At 39.8% G+C, this 21,844-nt stretch overlaps 1 protein-coding gene across 1 annotated transcript in view; it reads right to left on the bottom strand.

Annotated features, from left to right (window-relative positions):
* The window catches only part of LOC121318585 (uncharacterized protein C12orf56-like), a 42,887-nt gene that overhangs the window by 15,779 nt on the left and 5,264 nt on the right, over positions 1-21,844 (bottom strand). Inside the window, exons 3-5 of the mRNA XM_041255417.1 lie at positions 18,186-18,270; positions 4,923-5,274; positions 1,688-1,773 (exon numbers count right to left, since the gene is read on the bottom strand). Coding sequence (XP_041111351.1) covers positions 1,688-1,773; positions 4,923-5,274; positions 18,186-18,270 — 523 coding nt within the window. The remainder of the gene's footprint in view (positions 1-1,687; positions 1,774-4,922; positions 5,275-18,185; positions 18,271-21,844) is intronic.

Raw genomic sequence — 21,844 nt, 5'->3', positions numbered from 1 at the left:
CTGCAGCAGATTTAGATACAGCTAAAGAACACTTTGTGATCACACTCGGTATGGACATTCATTACTGCTTAAATCGTCTTACTCCATTATATCCCACTGAGTTATTATCTTTATACATCCCTGGTGTTGGAAAACATGGATTGAGAATTGATTAGCAGTTTGCTACGCATGTGGACTGGCAGAGCTATACTGGTGTTTTTTTCTGAAAAGAGACTAATATTGCAGATAGCAGACTGTTTGGTTCAAATTGCATGTACTGCTTACAATTGATAGAGACATTGCGTCTACAAGTTTCTTGCCCAGCATTGACTGCAAGCTAAAAAGATAACAATGCTGTGGACCAGAAGGGGTCAGGCTCTAAGACTTTGGAATGCAAAGCATAAAGGGGCTAGAAGGCTCCCAGGGACTGGCGCTGGACCCAGAGGTTCTCAGAGAGATCGAAAGAGATAATGCCACTGGGATCAAAGGGGCAGATTTATGGACCTTTTTTCTCCAGGAGTGTGAAGAATGCACTGAGTTCAGAGGTTGTCACACTAGACTACACACACACACACACACACACACATACAGACACACACACATACACACACACACTAAATTAACAGAATAATGTGTTGTACCTTGACCACTGGTTAAGTGTCAGAGAAAGGGGAGGTGGACCATCTATACAGAACGGTATTTAATGTCATGCAAACATTGTAATGATGAGTATTCTGTTTGTCCTGTACCTGGGACCAGACTCCCTGCATATTTCAATAAACCTGGCAACTGATTGAAGAAAAGGACTCTGTGCATTTTCTTGAATCTACTTAATCACCATCATTTTTTGTAAGTTACTTCACCTGGCGGTACACTGCGCCCACAGGATGACAGTTTGCTGCAACTTCCACAGTTTAAAATGTGTCCCAGGGGTGAAAGAACATTCTCTTACTGTACCTCACCTGAGCCTTTGGGATTCCTCACCGCCTTGTCAAACACGCAGAGTCTGTCCCTGTTTTCAAATTTCCTTTAAAAACACAACTCCTTTAGAAAGGTATTTCCTAGTATATTGTCTATGGTTGTAAATTGATTTTAAACCGCTGACTAACAATTAAAATCTTTCTTATTCATTTTAAACTATTCATTTTATTTTATTTTGCTCTGAAGTTAGTTCAGTGCTTTGAGAGGACCTGGTCTTGAAAGGCGTTCAATAATTGCAATGTTGTCGTAATAATAAATTATTATTCATTTATTTAGCAGACGACTTAGAGACTTCACCGTAGAGACTACAGTGTGACAACTATGCATCAGCTGCAGAGTCACAACAAAGTTTCACCTGAAAGACGGAGCACAAGGAGGTTAAGTGACTTGCTCAGGGTCATACACAGTGAGTCAGTGAGTGTGCCAGGATTTGAACCAGGGACCGCCTGGTTACAAGCCCTGTTCTTTAACTACTGGACCACGCACCTATGATGTCGCAAACCCTGAAACCTGGCACTGGAAAAGCTTACTGAGTCCTGCCCCAGGAGTGCCTTGTATGGACAGCACTTACCACCCAGGGTTTGCTGCAGAAGTTGTAGATGGAGTGCAGGGAGTTGAGCCCCGGAACCCCCCTGTACGGCAGCCCGACGATGAGGCTGCGGAAGTCTTCTCCCTGGGACATGTTGTAGAAATGCTGAATAGGTTTTAATGGATCAGGTGCTCTTACCTACATGTTCTCTGGCCCTGGCCTGGAGAGGCTGATTGAACCCTGAACTTCTTGCTGTACTGTGGATCTTGATTTAAAGTGGACTGCTGCAAGTACAAAGGTGACAACGTCAGGTCACAAAAATAAAATCACTACATTCACCAAGTTTTTTTAGATGAATTCATAAAAAAAAGTTTGAAGCAAAGCACAGGCTTAATTTATATCCTGTACCTAAAATAATGTGCAATCAACATGCACTGAAACCACGCGATTACCATTCACTAAATTTGTTTTTTGTGTGTTGTGTGTGTCTCTCTCTCTCTCTCTCTCTCTCTCTCTCTCTCTCTCTCTCTCTATCTCTCTCTCTCTCTCTCTCTCTCTCTCTCTCTCTCTCTCTCTCTCTCTCTCTCTCTCTCTCTCTCTCTCTCTCTCTCTCTCTCTCTCTCTCTCTCTCTCTCTATATATACACACATATACAGGTAGTGGACAAAATAATGGAAACACCAATGCAAAGTCACCTAATAGGGTGATGGGCCACTACGTGCGGACAGTACGACCTGTATGCGCCGTGGCATAGAGTCTACCAGCCTTTGGAATTCTGCAGGAGGGATATTCTTTCTTCCACGAGAAAGTCAATCAACTTATGCTTGGTTGAAGGAGGTGGAAAACGCTGTCTCAGGCGTCGTTCCACAGTATCCCATAAATGCTCGACTGGACTCAGATCTGGTGATTGAGAAGGCCATTACACGTGGATAACATCAGTGTCACGCTCATCAAACCATTGGGTGACCACACGTGCTCTGTGGATGGGGGACACCCCCTCTGGCAGGAAGGAAATGCTGCAACATAAGGTGAAGATGATCACTCAGAACCATTAAGTAGCGATTAGCATTGGCCTTGCCTTCCAAGGGAATGAGTGCACCCAAACCATGCCGGGAAATGGTGAAGGATGATTCATCTGACCATATCACATTTCTCCACTGCTCGGTAGTCCATTGCCTGTGGTCTTTGCACAACTGGACGCACAGACGTGCATTGTCTGGTGTGATGAGTGGTTTGTACACTGCAAACCGACTATGGTATCCTGCTCTGTGGAGTTCTTGGCGGACCATTTTTGATGAAACTGGCTGCTCGCGCCACAGGTTGAAATTTGCAGTCAATTGATCTGCAGTTGCTGGGCTGTTTTGCCTCGCACTTCGAATTAATGCCACTGTTGCCCTTTGCTGATGATGTCTCTCCCTCAGAGTTCCAGGCCTGTCCAGCTTTTTTTATACATGACCCTAAGCATGCTGGGATGTTATTTCCTTAATTAACGCATGAGCCACATCTGCGTGGAAGTCCTTGCTTTTAATATACTTAGTGTCCCTCATTTACCCAGGTGTTTCCATTTCCATTTGTCCACTACCTGTACACACACACACATATATGTATATATATTTTTTTTTTAAAGGCACTGCGACAGTCTCAATGTTATGTTTAGGTGGTGATATGGCAGGGCAATGCATTATCTCTGCAAGGAAACGGTCATGAAGGTTGTTAAATGAAGTAATTAGCTATTTAGGGCAGGTCATTCTAAAAGGCTGTAGCCAGTAGCTGACCATCTACAATGGCTGCGCATGCGATAAGCCCTCCTCGTCTGGTAAAAAAAACAAACAAACAAAAAAATGTGTATTTTGTCTTTTTTTAATATATAATATATTTTTTATGTGGACTTTAGAGGGGTTATTTTTTTGTTGTTATAAGCTGGGTGCCATAGCTTGTCCTTTGACGATGAGGTCAATGTGCAGTACCAAACTCAGCCTTTAGGTTTGCTGTGTGTTAAAAGTAAGAACTCCAACTGTGCATGCTTTGCTGTCCTGCAAAATAAACTACAGTGGACCTGTTTACAAAGTATTGGCTGCTGCCAGATCAGCCACCTACAACTACAGTACAGTAAGAACCAGAGGGGCCAAGAGAGAATTTGATTGTGAAGTCATGATTATTTTTCTGTTTGATATTTTTCCTTTTTAAAAGCAATTAGAAAGAAGTAATAATGTGGAACAGTTGTATGCCTTTGTCTTATGTAGGTATTCACTTCAATTTAGGCCACTAAGATTTCAGTTTTGAAAAGCTCCCTTCTTTTTAAAACTCAATGTTGACAGGTATGTAAACCTGAAAAAACTGAATAGATCACAGGAACCAGGAAGTAAGAGGAACTTTGAAATGTTGTGTGTACCTCTGTAAATAAAACCAAGAGGTCCTTGACTCAAGAAACATGGACCAGCGATAATGTTGCAAGTGAAAATAAAACAGGCTCAAAACCTTGGTTAACTAACGCTGTAAATGCCTGTAGTTCAGTGTTCACATTCCTGGTACTCGAATCCTCTCACGGACACAGCAGTCGAGATCTTTGAGACAAAAGCCCTCCATTCAGGATGTAGTCAAATGTGTTCTCGTAAACAGGGTGCTGTGAGTTTGTAAACCAAGCATGAGAACTTCCTGTGGCACTAAACCCTAATGAGGCATCTGCTCTCAGCTCCCCAGTGTCTCAAATATCAGGGGTGTCTGAGACTGACATCCTCTTATGCCCTCAATACAAAACCGGAAGCTTATCACTATCGCGTTTGTTGCTTTGGAATCGAAATAGATACTGCACTTCGAGTACCTAACTCAAGCATATATTCAATGATGGTTGCTTTGTATATTACAGAGCCTGAATATCCATGTAATTACATTGTAATAATAACAGGGTAACGAACAATATCTGCTCTTATATGGCCTGTCTGTCTGTATGTCATATTTGCCACACAGATTTTGTATATTTGGAGATAAACAGAAATTGCCACAAACATTCTTTTGTATAAATTCTTATGCTTGGTTTTTGGCTTGGAATTGGCAAACCAAGGTAACATTTTGGAAATCAATCCCATCACAGGGACAATCAATACAATTAAGCATTAATGTCAGACCCAGAGATATTACCTGCTACATAACTGGGCTGAACATAGTTCACACCATAAGAAAACAAATAAAACCAATATCATGACATATCATTTTTCTGGTGAATTTAAAAAAATGTACAATGTGTGCAACATGGCCTCCTTTGGCACGTTATTGTGTGGCATAGTTGCTGGCAATTTCATTCTAATTAGTTTTAATACAAATTATTATTATTTTAAAAAATTTAAATAAATAACAAAACGTTTTCTTTTGCATTGTGGTTAAGAGGCTCGCTGGCTTTGGGCCCAGCCTGCGTTCCTGTCTCTTCAACACTTACTATAATGTAATTGTTCCAGGAGTTCTTCAAGTGCAGGAATATGGGTGAGGACAAGGACACAACATACAGGTGCAGCTCCCCTGCAGCCCGCGGCTCATTCGCTTCTGCCTGCTGGCCCCAGTCGGTGAGGATGGAGGAGGAGCGCGTGTGGAAAGCACGGCCGCTGGCTGGCCCAGGAGGAGAACTCAGTGCCAGAGTGGAGAGGCAGGACGACAGCGACGATGCCGAAGGGGGCCTGGGAAGGGGCCGGGGGCGGGCTGGAGGATTCCTGCTGTCACAGAGACTCTGGCCCTTCAGGTCTCTGGAGGATATGCTCTGCTTCACCCTGAAGTCTTCGGTCTCTGTGGTGGCCCTGCAACAATAACAGTCTTGTTAATTATAGAGAGCTCAGCCGGGAATTCGAGGCTGTAATTGAAGCTAATGGAATCAAACAACGTATTGAAAACCTTGAAAGCTCAGATCTGTGAAACAGGCAACAGTTCATCCTCAAGAACCTGCAACAAGCAGGTTTGGAACAAAAATAAACCTGCACCAGATAGAACTTCCGTGCATTCCATTGATCAAATGGCCAACTGGGTGATAAATGGACCTCAGATTAGATAATACTGCAGTTGTCTGCTTGCAAACTACTTCAGGTCCATTATCCGAAACAGACTGACGCATTGAATAATCCTAAAGCCTATTAACAAGCTACCATTACACAGAAACCACCAACAGAGAGCCCTGCTTCGTCTTAATATACATTACTTACATAAAGTGGTTTTATTTGAGGTATTTTCCAGTATTTAGTTAAATCCTATTTAACAAAAAAAAAAAAAAAAAAAAAAAACTGCATTTACATGTTACCAAAATGATAAACAAACAACTTGAGGTTATATTACTGAGTTGTTAGGTTCTTCGTTTTGTAACATTTAACAGGGGTTTAAACACTTGCCTTTACAAGCTCTAACCCCCCATTCTATTGATCTTTGCTGTTGCTCTTGGTTCCTTCCATAGTGTGTTTACTTGGTTGCCAGGCAACCAAGTATGGTTTGCACAGGCAACCCCAAAAGAAACAATCAATAAAATAAAAGCCACTGCTTCTGCCTCACAGTGCATTGATTTGCATCATAATAATCTATCACAAAAAAGACTACAGCATAGGAATGGAAGTAAGACTCCCATTGAATAGCAGTTTGATCCATTCCTGGTTTTACTGTGAGTTTAACAATACACACTTCAGCTTGTTACCTATACACCATAGCTAATCAACCTCACAGTAAAATCTGGAATTGGTGCAATTGCTCTGCAATAGGAGTCTTATTTCCATCCCTGCAGCATAATCATTTTCTTTAACGTGCTCTAAGGTGCAGGTCCAATACAATTTCACAAGGCCATGTTGAAAACATTAGCTTCAGGAGGTGTGCCGTGTATCTGTATAAGGCAGCAAACCTCAAAAGGGAAATTATTAATATACACACAGTGCCTATAGGAAGTATTCACCTCCCTTGGATGGTTTCAGTTTGTTGTGTTACAACCTGAAATATTGATTTATTTATATGGGATTTTTTTCCCCCTTTGATTTACACAACCTACTCAACACTTTCAATGTGTGAAAAAAATGGGGGGGTGAAAAAACTAATCAATTAAAAATAAAAACCTGAAAAGTCTTCATTAGATAAGTATTCACCCCCTTTGCTATTACACTCCTAAATAAGCTCAGGTGCAACCAATTGCCTCCAGAATTCACACAATAAGTTAAATGGAGTCCATCTGTGTGCAATAAAAGTGGTTCACATGATTTCAGTTTAAATACACCTCTGTCTCTGTAAGGTCCCACAGTTGGGTAGTGCATTCAAAGCAAAGATACTACCATGAAGACCAAGGAGCTTTCAAAACAACTCTGGGATAAAGTTGTGGAAAGGCACAGATCAGGGGAGAGGTATAAAAATATTTCAAAGCCATTAAATAAATCCCTTGGAGCACAGCCAAGTTGATCATCAAGAAATGGAAGGTACACTGCACCACCCAGAATCTGCTTAGAGCAGGCCTTCCTCCCAAACTGAGCAGCCAGGCAAGCCACCAAGAGGCAAATGACAACTCTGAAAGACCTACAGCGTTCCATGGCTGTAGATGGGAGAAACTGTCCCATGTGTCAATAATAGCTGAGGTACTCCACAAATCTGGCCTGTATGGAAGAGTAGCAAGAAGGAAGCCACTTCTTTAAAAAGCCCATGTAAAATCCCACTGCAATTTGCAAAAAGGCATGTGGGAGACTTTGAAAAGATGTGGCATAAAATTCTGTGGTCCGATGAAACAAAATTTAACTACTTGGCCTAAATGCAAAGCGTTATGTTTGGCGCAACCCCAACACAGCACATCACCCAGATAACAACATCCCTACTATGAAGCATGGTGGTGGCAGCACCATGCTATTGGGATGCTTTTCATTGGCAGGGACTGGGAAGCTTATCAGGGTAGAGGGCAAAATGGATGGATCTAAATACAGGCAACTCCTTGAGGAAAACCTGCGTCAGTCTGCAAAAGACCAGAAGACAAGGACGGCGAGTCACCTTTCAGCAGGACAATGGCCCCCAAGCACACAGCCGAAGCAACACTGGAGTGACTTAAAAACAAGAAAGTGAATGTCCTAGAGTGGCCCAGTCAAAGCCCGGACTTGAATCCGTTTGAGAATATGTGGGAAGACTTGAAGATTGCTGTCCACCAACGACCCCCAGTAGCAGGAGGATGGCTGTTTAAATCAAATCATATTGTATTTATATAGCGCCTTTCATACAAAAAGCACTGTACAATACAAAAGAAAGTCAAATTAAAATACCTTTGCATAGATCACAAATAAAAGCAGTTTGGAATAACCAGGGTTACCATACAACATCTTACACACTTTGGACAGTTCAGGCTTTTCAACTCGCATCGCAATGCATTCTGGTATGTTTCACCTGTCTCTGTTACCCTTCACAGCAGGACTACACTTGCCAAAATACACTGTGGTGTGATTTGAACAGCCAGAATTATCCCAAACTGTCCTAATGTACATGGAGTCATATGGTCATCCTAGGTATAATACAATGTTAAAAAATAATGTAAAAAGAAAAAAGAGTACACATTCTAAAACACATTTTAAAAATTCCATTTAAAAAAAATGCTATAATTAATAACTATAAAAGTATGTTTTAAATTTTGATTCTAAACCATTAACTGATCTAACACTTCTGCTAAAAGGGGACACTGCATTCCACATTCAGGGAGCAGAGTAACTAAAAGCTCTCTTGCTTTAGTTCACAGAGTAGAGATGAAGCAAACCAGTGACCCTGCACACCACAAGTAAGCATCTTAACCAGTGTTGAATAGAGTCAGGCTTGTCTGCATTCGCGGTTATAGAGCTTTTAACTTGCATCTTACCTGCACTATGGAGTGTTTTAGAGTTATGGACAAAATACCTTAAGCAATGTAAACAAACTGGAAAGCTCTGACTGGAGTGCACAGAATGCTAAACTGTGGAAAAATGCACTCGATATTTATTCCTTTACCATATCTGAGTTGTGGGACAGGGCAGATTTAAAGTTTGCAGAAGACACTGTGGGTGCAAACCTAAAAGCAACGATGAACAGCAATGCCATTAAAACTCCAAGAACTCACTGACTCAAAAAGCTGGTGAGCTTGCCAATGGAAAACACAGCTGCAACCACAACAAAGGTGACACTGTAAATAACAACATCTCCTTCTGTATAGAAATGTATATGAAAAGATACAGATCACTAACTATAGTCTATTTTCATTCACGACTCTTAAACGATTCTAATAATAAAATATGTTAATTTTTTTAATGCAAATCTTCATTCAACTGAGTGTTCCTGACTACATGGAGGCGTTGACCTTTCAGTGACTTTTCTGTTGACTCGATGCTGAAAACAGAGGTGGTTTAGGTATACGACTATTGAGAGGGGGATAGACACAGTGTCTTCATCAAGAATTCTCCCCTCTTACTCTCTCTGGAAAATGCCATTCATATTATAGTATCAAAGGCAACCTGAGCGCTGCTGGCCTGCATGGGTGGAGGATTGCTTTGCAGCTTGACATTTCCACTTGAAAGGGGCTTGGTCTGCTTCACAGCACCACATGACAGCCCCTTGTGGAGTCCACGGAGGTACTGAACCCTTCAGAGCCCAGAATATGAGAATATAAACTGGCTTCTCTTAAACTGTGGAGAAGAACAGGGGAACATAGATCAATACTAAAACAAACTTAATAAATTCAATGACAAACATTGGGAAAGACTTCAAGTTTTATTTATAGTATTTTTAAATTGAGCCCTTCTGAGTGTTTAAGTCATGGATCATAAAGCTCACTTATCTGAGTTTAAGTTCAATTTTGCATCAGCCTCATGGGCCATCACAGCTGCAATTAAAAACAATAGAAATATTAAATGTTAATTTGTGAACAAAAACCAAGTGCATAAACTCTCTATGCAATTTCTATAAGTTTTATAGAAACATCAGCATGCAAGGCTTCCATTGGTAATTCACCACCGGCAAGGTGTGTTAGGCAAACGAGTGGCGCTTTTAACGCGGTACGCCAATCTAACTAATACTGCAGTGTGTGCTTGTGGATACACATCTAAATGCTTGAAAAATATAAGTTTGAATCTTTTAACTCTCTCACAGAGGTGATAAATAAAGTACATCACCACAATCGACACCCACAGTACGTGCATATTAACATTCCTGTAACCCCTCTATATATCCCGGGACATTTCATTGACTGGACTGTCCTGACTGTAAGTATCATGAGCATGACTGACTTACATGCAAAATGAGGCATATGGACACACTTCAGGACAGCTTTCCCTATATACAGAGGATGCAGCAGGAAGGTTCATATACTGTAGTTATTCCATGAATGACAGCCAAATGACCCGGACAAGCCCCCGAAGGGCTGTTTACAGTGATCCTCATGAGTGAAATAACCACAGCTTTCTATGAACATTCTCTTTTAAACTACTTATCCTGACTTATCACACACTTAATGGCACTTGTCTTGCTTATCTTACTGAATTGCTTTGTCCTTAGATCCTCCCAGGCTGGCCTGCTAGTTGTTCCTGATGTGAAACGGGTTGGTCTCGTGATCGTTCCTTTAGCCCCCTGGCTCCTGTGCTATGGAATGACCTCCCAATTGACTAATTTTATGATTGGTTTGTTTACTTCTCTTTCAGATATTGTATTTATTTTTTTTGAATGTGTAAAGCAATAAATAGCCACCCTTTGCCTTAAGAACAGCCTCACAAACACAAGGCATTCGGTTAACAAGTTTCAGCAGGAAATCAGCCTACATGTCTTCCCAGCTCTTCTGCAGCAACTCCCAGAGATGTAGGGCACTTGTGGGTAGCTTTGCTTTTACTCTTCTGTCCAGTTCGTCCCAAACAAGTTCTATGGGACTGAGGTCTGAAGACTGGGCAGGCCAGGTCATTAGATTGAGTTGTCCTTCACTTTCTGTCTTCACCAGATAGTTCTTGCACAACTTTGAGGTGTGTTTCGGGTCATTATCTTGCTAAAGAATGAAGGACTGCCCAACTAGCCGTAATCCTGATGGAATGGCATGCCTCTGAAGTATGCTATGATAGCCATGCTGCTTGAGCTTGTCATGGACTTGGTAAATATCACCAACTCTGTCACCAGCAAAGCAAAACCAGACCATGACACTGCCTCCTCCATGCTTGACAGTGGGAACCACACATTCAGAACTCATGCGCTCACCCTCTCTGCGTCTTATAAATATTCTGCGGTTGGACCCAAATATTTCAAATTTTGACTCATCGGTCCAGAAGACCGACTTCCACTCCTCAAAAGTCCAGTTTGTGTTTTTTGGCCCAGGCAAGTCTCGTCCTCTTATTCTGCACTCTTAACAATGGTTTATTTGCAGCAACTCTTCCAGTTAGGTCAGCTTTACGCAATCGCCTCTGAACAGTTGATGTTGAAACATATGTACTTCTAGTAGCATTTAGTTGAGCTTGTATTTCAGGGGCAGTTAATCGCCGGTTTCGCAGACTTGTGACTCGAGTGAACTTGTTCTCTGATTCTGAGGTCACCCTTGGCCTGCCTGACCTTGTTCGGTCCTCATGAGTGCCAGTTTTTTCAAATCATTTGATGGTCTTGGCCACAGCAGTTACAGACACTTGCAAAGTTCTTGCAAGTTGTCTTAAAGATTGAGTCTTTTTTCTTTGCTTAACTGAGCGTATTTTGCCATTTTCTGCTCCCTTACATTCAGGAATGACAAACTTGTGCCTATGCTACCTATATTTATAGTAATCATGGACCCTCACCTGTTAACAATAATTGGTGACAATAGGTTAATTAGGTAACATGCTAGTTAACTCAGAGAACATCTAACAAAGACACTTTTATACTTAGGCCAGACAATAGGTTAATTAGGTAACATGCTAGTTAACTCAGAGAACATCTAACAAAGACACTTTTATACTTAGGCCAGTGTTCTAACACCATGTTATACACATTTCAGACTTTTAACTGACTTGGGCTTCAGACTGAAATCCCCTTGCTTTGAGTGACCATTTCATTGAAATTGACAAGATTTACATTTTCATTTCAAAATTAAATTTTTGAATGCAATTCACTTATGATTATCAGCTTATATAAGTACACGTATCATATAATGAAATATTAAGTGTTTATAGACAAGTTTATACAGTTAGAAGCATAGATAATCATGAAAAACCTGGTTTCAAACTTTTGACTAGTACTGTGTGAAATATATATATATATATATATATATATATATATATATATATATATATATATATATATATATATATATATACACACACACACACACACACACACACAGTTGTATGCAAAAGTTTGGGCACCCCTGGAATGTATGTTACAAAGAGTGAACAGAAGTTGACCTGGACCATTTGGACCATTGTCTTGCTGAAATAGCCAACCTCTTTTCAGCTTCAGTGTCCTGACTGACTTTAGGACATTAGCTTTTAGGATTTGTTGATATTTAGTTGAATCCATTCTTCCTTCCACCCGCACAATATTTCCGGTTCCACTGGCTGTCACACAACCCCAAAGCTTAACAGAGCCACCCCTTGCTTAACAGTTGGCAAGGTGTTCATTTCTTGAAATACTTAACCCTTTTTTCTCCAAACATACCTTCTCTGGTTGTGGCCAAACAGTTAAATTTTTGTTTCATCAGTCCAAAGCATGTTGTTCCAAAGAGTTTCAGGCTTGTCAAGGTTTTCTTTTACATACTTTAGATGCTGACTTTTGTGATGAGGTTGTAGAAAAGGCTGCCTTCTGACAACTCTCCCATGCAGATCCTTGTTGTGTAAGGTACGCTGTACTGTGGACCTGTGAACAACTACTCCAGTGTCAGCTAAACTATTCTGAAGGTCCTTTGCAGTGACCTGTGGGTTCTGTCGTGCAGATCTGACCAGTTTTCGGGCAAGTCTATGTGATGTTTTTCTTGGTCTTCCAGATCTTGCCTTGACTTTAACCATTTCATTTAACTTCCATTTCTTGAGAATGTTTTACAGTTGAAATTGCTAGCTGGAAGCATTGAGAGGCTTTTTATAGCCTTCTCCTTTTATAGTCCAAACTTTTGCATACAACTGTGTGTGTGTGTGTGTATATATATATATATATATATATATATATATATATATATATATATATATATATATATGTTAAAAATGGGTGTATGTATGTGTATCTATAATCCTGTGGATTGCTAACATCTGTTGCTTAGACTCAACAGAGCGAAAGAGTCGAATGCAAGACTAATGTGCGAGTAGCTTCACTATATCTATATCCCCTGGGATAAACACACCTCCATGCAAACCAGGGTCAAACTGCCACACACTGTTTTCATGGTAGTTTTGTGAAGTGGATGGATGAACCTAGAAAACCAAAGAGCTGAAAGGTTTGTGCATCAACACACAGCTCCGACAAACCTCCCATAAACTGCTCCAAGACCCCAGAGCTGTCTTCACCAGCTATGTTAACCAGTGTCTTCAAAATGTGGTGTCAAAAGCTGCTGTAACCTTGGCAACACCAAACATTACAGGTGCTTTTTTAGCACAGCTTTCTTCGGTGCAAACCCAGAAGATAAGGGTCAAGACTATCTTAAGTGAAACCACCTTGTTTAAAGTTATAGATAAACTTTACTGACAGCACAGAAATTCCAAAAGAGCATTGAAAAGGTAATGACTTGAATGGGCACTTATTTTTGGTTTCAATGGCTTTAAGCTAAATCTTAGAATACTACATGTAATTTCAACAGTATAATAAGAAACCATAAAAAGCTATACATTGTTATTTAAATGATGTCAGACATAAGAGAACTGACATTTAAATATGCTATTTAAAGGGAAGGGACAGCGACCCAGGGAGATGCACCCCGTGTTCCCCAACACTCCCAACTACATGATTAACACCCACAGCCATCTGAAACCTTCAGAAGGGATCTGAAACTGTTCAACCCATAAATTGGTCTGATAATATAAAGGTGTGCTATGTGGAAAATGGTAGATGGCTAAAGATGACCTTTTCCCCAAGCTGCTGTTTCATTTCTATATTTAAAGAGCTAGCTGGTAGGGGTCCAGATATGCAGGGTTATATCTGCTAAACGTGTTGTTCTGGCTCATCAAAGTGATTGTAGCTAATAAAATAATTCTGTAAACTTTCTCTGCCATGCATACCCATTTACTATATACTGTAGGTCCGAAATATGCAGCTGTTAAATAAACACTCATTTTTAGGAACTGCGATTAAAATATGATATCTGGTACTACATATCTGGTACTATGCTGGGTTAAAGAAATCTGTTTGCATACCTTGCTTTCAGATCCTGCACTTCCTTAGAAGGAAACTGTCCCTTTCCTTTCAGCTGCTCCCCTAATGACGGACATCCTTTGCTGCCAGTAAGGTACTTTTACCCCAAAGACAATAATTTAAAGTTGCTGTCCTTTTTTGTTTCAGTGTTTACATCCTGCAACTTTGTACACGTTCTAGATCTCAACTAGATCTTTATCAAAAAGTCTTTAGCATGAGGGAGCATCTTAATACAAGATGTTGCCCCCAGCCACCTCTAAAACAGTGTGGTTTGTTCTTGTATGAGTCATTCCATTTTTCAGACAAGAACCTCTTTAAAAATCTCCTGTAGATTGGTTCCTTGCATTCTTTGTGATGCATTGTGCTGCCCTTGTTCTAGTCTTTACAAGTGCAATAATATTCGCTTTTATGATCGACTCTGTAAACTGGCCTTATTGTTTTTTAAAAAAGGTACTACTTCCGATGAAGACTTTGATAATTTGGGAGTTTGATAATTGAGTTTTCCATTTAAAAGTGATTTATTTATATATTTTTGTTAAAAGCTTCATGTAGGAATGACTGTGAGTAGACCTTTCTCATCTGGCACACAGAAACAATGAATTTACAATGAAATTCAGCAACTGCGATACTTTGCTTTTTTATTTATTTTTTACTGAAAATACGAAATGAACATACTTCTGGCAACGTATATTCCTTTTGTAATTATTAATGGACTGCGATACATAAAACTACTGAAAAATATGCATTAATTACAGCAGATTTAGAAGACTGATGCAAATATAGTATATGCAGAAAGGAGTTTAAAAACAGGGTATGAAACAGGAAATCTTTCGTTTTGTTTTCCAAGGGCTTCTTGTAATGGACCCCATGTTTTAAAAAAGAGTGGAGTCCCTTTGCAGTACTGCTTCCAAAAATAAATACAATTACTAAATCACAATTAAGGTAAATACAACTATTACCTCAATAAATGAAACCCCCTCCATAAAATAAATGCTGATCAATTCTGAAAAATATAACACCTCATTCCGGACTGTAGCTGTATTTTTATAATGTGCAGTTTTTATAATTTAAAAACTAAAACTACCTTAAAATGTGCTCTAGCCATCAGAAGAAGAATGTAAGGCCTAGCTTTTTTAATGTGTCAGATGCTGGGGGTGGGGCCTTGCTGTATATTTGCTTCAACTGTACTGACATAATGGTAAATTGTACACTGTTTCAAGCACCTCAAACCTGATCAGAAAGTAAATCTCTCTAGCATTATCAGACTGCACATTAATGGCTCTTTGTCTGAAGTCTTCAAGTGTTTCCTGGTTGTAGTTCCAAGTGTTTTCTGGTAATTTCTTTACAAATAAATTGAAAATTCCTTCAAATAAATTAATGCATCACATACATTTATCAAAAAGCGCAAATAACCCTTCGCAAAAATAATTAGTCTTGAATGCAGTTTGTATTCTGTGTGTCGGCTCATTCAAACACTGGGTTTCTTCCTGGAGAAATGTACCCTTTAGAGTGTTTCGTTTCCATGACAACCAAGGAACTGTAAACCGATGCTCTGCTTCACAATCTTCTGCTGAAAGGTTTCGAACGGGAAGTTGTAAAGAGCAAACACCATTACTCATCCTCCATGGTGAACACTGTCTTCAAACACGCCTGTTGACCTAAGATAAACCTGTTGTGACGGCGTGCCAATAAATCTTTAATCTCACTGATTACAACTGATTCTCTAGCATTTCATTTCTTTAACCTCTGAAGGCCTGGGTTCTAATCCTGCTCAGACCACAAGTGAAATTTGTCTGGTCAGTGGTTTAAATAGGGATGTTAACAGCTCAGAGTTACAGTTTTACATTTTTTCCTAAACGTTTAACCGTTGTTAAAGGTATGCATGTGATTACAGATGTCAGCTGCAGTGTTTATACAGAGGAATGACAAGTGCAAGGTTATTTATTCAAAGTCTGGTCCATATAGACACAGATGTTTTGCACAGGTAGTCTCATCCACACTATTGTTGTATCATCACAAAGTAACAGCATTCTAATGGAGGGCTTCTCTTGAGGGCTTTTGTGACTGGTTACAAAAAGATTTTTAAATGTTTAAAACGTGTTCAATCCTAACATTTAGGAAAATTAAACCTCAAAAAGTCACAACCTAGCTCCCAGTGAGTGGATGTTAATACAATTCACATCACAAAAACACCACTCTGTTTGCCCGGATTGTCAGTCTCTGTCTGAAAGAGGCCCATGCCTGATTGGCAGGCAGGGGCAGTTCCAGTCAGGATTGTGGGTGTGGTGCTCCCTCTCTCTATGTGAATCCTATTTATCCAGCTTCCACATTGTAAATTTAGGTCTTGAGATAGCACCAACTACCTCTGATGCATTATTAATTCTTCCTTCTAACAACCCGCTTTTTAAATGGAAACCAATATTATACTGGTCCATCCCAAAAGCACTGTGACACATAACAGAACCGTATCGGCCATAACAAAGCTAAAAGGTATCATACAAACGAATCAAAATTATGAACCAGTTTACAAAATGACAAAAATTGCATCTGGTGGGGTCTGACTTTATCAAGATTTTGTTCTTCTACATTCACAAAATCAGAAAAATTAAGGGAAATTACAAGTGGACTTGAAATTTGCAGTAACCTGACATAAATAGTAATAAAACTGAAATGACCAAGTGCCAGGAGTCTAAGCAGTCAGGTCTCTGAACTGTATTGCAGTCTGTCTGCAGGTTTTTGTTCTTGCAGCTATAACAGCTGAATAAATTATTTAACATCAAACGCCTAGATCTCGATCACTTAAATTACATACCTAATTAAAGGTAGTTCTGAAACCCAGGACTGCTGCAGGGCTAGCGTGAGCTTCAAGCCACGTGAAGGAGAAAAGGGTTATTAACCTTCATGCCAGAAATCAACCAATCACAGTGAAGTATTTGCCAAAATTCCAGTACATCTTACCCTGTGTACAGAGGTCATCCGGGGTGTAGAACACCACTCCTAATTCCAAAGTTGAAAAATCAAAATACCAAAAAAAAAACACCAAAAAACCCCCAAACATGCCTGGTACCTTTTCTAAAATGGATCGTCATATAAACGTCACTCTTTCTTTACACTACGAAGGTCCTCTTGCAAAACCTGCATGAAATGACACCTCAAAAGGAGACACCCTACACACAACGTATTAATTTACAGTACTGGCAAAAGCCATGTCTATTTTGGGACAGTCTTTGGCAGAATTAGATATGATGTGACTGTATGGGAGGAGACCCAAACACAACAGATTGATTTTTTGGGCATCACCAGAAGATGAGATTAATATGGCTATTTACCACGAAGGGAAGCAAGGAAATTAAATACTCTCTCGTAACCCGCTCTGTGTACAATGTACAGGGATTCTGTCGCTTCAACAGAGTGCAGACCACCATGGGACAGGGCTAGTCTTCTTCTGGAGAGATACACGACTGGTCATCTAGGGTTACTGCCTCCTCTGATGTCTTGGTGGTAGAGATCTACAGAAGCATATGTTTTGAAACACCGGGCCATATTTTCAGTGTTACCTCCAGTCTTTAAAATAACCTGATGTTAACATTTAAAAATGAGAAACAATCACATCGAGAGTGCTTGTCCCATTGTGAATTAAACAGACTTGTGACAGGGAGATGCATCTTTTATATATTACAGGAATCTATCTTGTAATACACAAAACAGACTGGAACATAGTATGCGCAGTTCAAAAGTTGTAGAGTGTCACACCTACAATATACTGATACCCCAAACTTAAAGCTCCTATAACGTAATGCTATTTTCTATTGTTACCATTAAATGAAACCATTACTCTGCTGATGTAAAAATAGTGCAGATAGTTTAACAGTATGTTAGTCTCATTGCTTTAATTTCACACTGATCCCTGATTAAATTCAGCTATGTTAATTATGTTTTTTTTTTTTTTCTTTTTTAGTTTTTTTGATGGTATTGAAAATACTCTTTCTATGTTTTTAAATTGAAATACTACATTATTGTCTACAGGAAAACACCAAACTCAATGTATTTAATAAAACTTTAAAAGGTTCTTTCATGACAAAAAAAAAATATATACAAGTTATACAGAAGTACCAGGGGACATTCTGATGATTTAATTGTTCAGATAATGTGAAACTGTTTATCAGACTTTCCCAATCAAGAGAGATTTCAACCCCTTTACCTTCAAATACAGAGCATACAGTACTGCACTGTTCTGTAAACCACAGGCACTGTGGGCTGAACAACACAGTTTCCAGGCAGAAGAGCACAGCACTCAACAGGACTGGGTCAGGGCCTGTAGATAATACAAGCACTCAGATAATCACGTATAATGAAGTTGTTACTATAGAGTGCTGTAGCTGATCTGTGCTGCACACTTCACTCTTACCTTAGTGCAGAGGTGGCGGCACGCCTGCTGATCTTTGTGCTTGTTGCTGGCGATGATCGAGCACTAAAGAGTCTGCTGCCATTCACTGGAGTTAAAAAAAGGAGAGGCCATTAAGTGTTCAGTTGTGAATAAACTTGTTGTCACACAGCGGGGATATACTGAAGCGTCAGTCTGCATGTCTGTTTTACATTCCCCTTACTATTGCACAGTGGTTGTAATCATTCTGAGTGGCTCTGGGTTCTGTGACTCCAGCATTCAGTTGTTATAATTTTCTTCTAAATCTGCCTTTACCTAGTTCTGCGCTGCTTTGAGCTTGTCTGGAGAATCCTAAGTACCAGCACTGAGCACCCTTCCGCATTCTGTTTTAAACTCCAGCCCTACCTCCTCTAGATTGATAGACAGAAAAACAAGTTGAAAGGTTACACGGTTACATGATTTAAATGGAATGAGAAAGCCTTTTCAGTTCCTGGCAGTTGGGATTCTCCGGACAAGCTTAAAAGCAGGCAGACTGAGTAAATGGTAATAACAAATTATTGGAGCAATAAAACCCATTCAGAATGACACCAAACAACAACAGTTACTAGATATAAAAAAAAAACACCAACAACAATATTGCACTTATATAGTACCTTTCAATTAAAATGAATATGAAAGGGATCAGCTGTTAGTCAACTGTTTAAAATCAATTTACAACCTTATGACAATATACTAGGAAATACTTTTCTAAAGAGTCATGTTTTTAAAAGAGATTTGAAAACAGGGACAGACTCTGCTTGTTTGACAAGGCAGTGAGGAATCCTAAAGGCTCAGGTGAGGTACAGTAAGAGAATGTCCTTTCACCCCTGGGACACATTTTAAACTGTGGAAGTCGCAACAAACTGGTATCCTGTGAGCGCAGTGAACTGCCAGGAATGTATGAAGATAATAACTCAGTGGGATATAATGGAACAAGACCATGCATCATCTTATAGGTAAGTTATAGGATATTAAAATCAGCTTTAAATCATACCAGAAGCCAATGTAAGGAGGTCAAAACCGGGGTGATATGATGGTATTTGCTATACTTGTTTGTTAACACTCTTGCAGTGGCATTCTGAACATTAATACACGTTGTGTAGGGTTTCTCTCAGAGATGTCATCTCGTACAGGTTTATAAATATCCAGATGAATATCATGCCCCCCGTCATTCTTCATTCCTTGAAAACATTTTAGGGATTGCACACATCTTGTGAGACATAGATTTACATGTATTTAAAAAGGGATCATTTGCATGTATTTAAAAAGGGAATCAATTATATCTTTCAAAGAGATTTAGTGAGGAGGCAATCTGATTTGGTTAAAAATAGCAACTAACGTCCCACCCCAATCAGCACAATGCAACAAGGTTGGTTAAATACTTTTTTTTAAAAAGCAGCATTTTGAACAGCATGAAAAAAACAATTAAAACAGGGCACACAGTCTAGATAGACTGGTTTGCAAATCCACAATTTCTGGCACATAAATTAAAGCAAGCAGCTGGTTTCCTGTAGAACATGAGATATAAATTGCAAATTCTACAGATTGCATTGTAGCACTTCTTTTGTATATATCCTCTCTCCTGCTATATATTGATATCATGTATTTATTGAAGGCACAGCTGTGCTATTCAAACTCTCTGCAAACGGCAAGTGATTTTATGCAGTTTAATTACATACGACACAAACAGTTGCTGTGATACATCCCTGATGTTCTGATAAAGTGTGTAAAGATGCAGTATGCTGACGCTCTGAATTGATATTAAACAGCTGTCTCCGTTTAAAGGCGGCCAGGTGGCGTAGCAGGATGCCTTAGTAGCTTACACAGGGATGAAAATAAGACTCCATTTACATAGCAGTTTCACCCATTGCAGGTTTTGTATCACCCTATAGAATTAACTAAGTTTGCTTCACAAAATCGCATGAATGTGACATTTCAAAATCTAACCTGACATATTGTACTACTATTATGGCTTACGGTAGACTTGTGCAACATCATTGTGTAGTTCCTTTGATTACTTGATGTTAAATAAAAGATGTAAATTATGTTCATACAGTTTTTGTTTTTAAAAGTACAGATTTGGGCAAAAGTTTTAGGCAGGTGTAAAAAAATGCTGTAAAGTAAGAATGCTTTCAAAAATAGACATGTTAATAGTTTACATTTATCAATTAACAAAATGCAAAGTGAGTGAACAGAAGAAAAATCTACATCAAATCAATATTTGGTGTGACCACCCTTTGCCTTCAAAACAGCATCAATTCTTCTAGGTACACTGGAACACAATTTTTGGAGGAACTCGGCAGGTAGGCTGGCCCAAACATCTTGGAGAACTAACCACAGTTCTTCTGTGGATTTAGGCAGCCTCAGTTGCGTCTCTCTCTTCATGTAATCCCAGACAGACTCTCTGATATTGAGATCAGGGCTCTGTGGGGGCCATACCATCACTTCCAGGACTCCTTGTTCTTCTTCATGCTGAAGATAGTTCTTAATGACTTTCACTGTATGTTTGGGGTCGTTGTCATGCTGCAGAATAAATTTGGGGCCAATCAGATGCCTCCCTGATGGTATTGCATGATGGGTAAGTATCTGCCTGTACTTCTCGGCATTGAGGAGACCATTAATTCTGACCAAATCCCCAACTCCATTTGCAGAAATGCAGCCCAAACTTGCAAGGAACCTCCACCATGCTTCACTGTTGCCTGCAGACACTCATTCGTGTACCGCTCTCCAGCCCTTCGGCGAACAAACTGCCTTTTGCTACAGCCAAATATTTCAAATTTTGACTCATCAGTCCAGAGCACCTGCTGCCATTTTTCTGCACTCCAATTCCTGTGTTTTCATGCATAGTTGAGTCGCTTGGCCTTGTTTCCACGTTGGAGGTATGGCTTTTTGGCTGCAAGTCTTCCATTAAGGCCACTTCTGACCAGACTTCTCCAGACAGTAGATGGGTGTACCAGGGTCCCACTGTTTTCTGCCAGTTCTGAGCTGATGGCATTGCTAGACATCTTCCGATTGCAAACGGAAGTAAGCATGATGTGTCTTTCATCTGCTACAGTAAGTTTCCTTGGCCGACCACTGCGTCTACGGTCTTCAATGTTGCCCGTTTCTTTGTGCGTCTTCAAAAGAGCTTGGACAACACATCTGGAAACCCCTGTCTGCCTTGAAATTTCTGCCTGGGAGAGACCTTGCTGATGCAGTATAACTACCTTTTGTCTTGTTGCTGTGCTCAGTCTTGCCATGGTGTATGACTTGACAGTAAACTGTCTTCAGCAACCTCACCTTGTTAGCTGAGTTTGGCTGATCCTCACCCAGTTTTATTCCTCTTACACAGCTGTTTCTGTTCCAGTTAATGATTGTGTTTCAACCTACATATTGAATTGATGATCATTAGCACCTGTCTGGTATAATTGTTTAATCATACACCTACTATATGCTTACAAAATCCCTGACTTTGTGCAAGTGTACCTAGAAGAACTGATGCTGTTTTGAAGGCAAATGGTGGTCACACCAAATATTGATTTGATGTAGATTTTTCTTCTGTTCACTCACTTTGCATTTAGTTAATTGCTAAATGTAATCTATTAACACGTCTATTTTTGAAAGCATTCTTACTTTACTGCATTTTTTCACACCTGCCTAAAACT

Source organism: Polyodon spathula, chromosome 7 (genome assembly GCF_017654505.1).
Source record: "Polyodon spathula isolate WHYD16114869_AA chromosome 7, ASM1765450v1, whole genome shotgun sequence".
NCBI classification, from domain to species: Eukaryota; Metazoa; Chordata; class Actinopteri; order Acipenseriformes; family Polyodontidae; genus Polyodon; species Polyodon spathula.
Note: the sequence above shows the minus strand (reverse complement) of the source record. Positions and strands in the feature narration are given on the sequence as shown.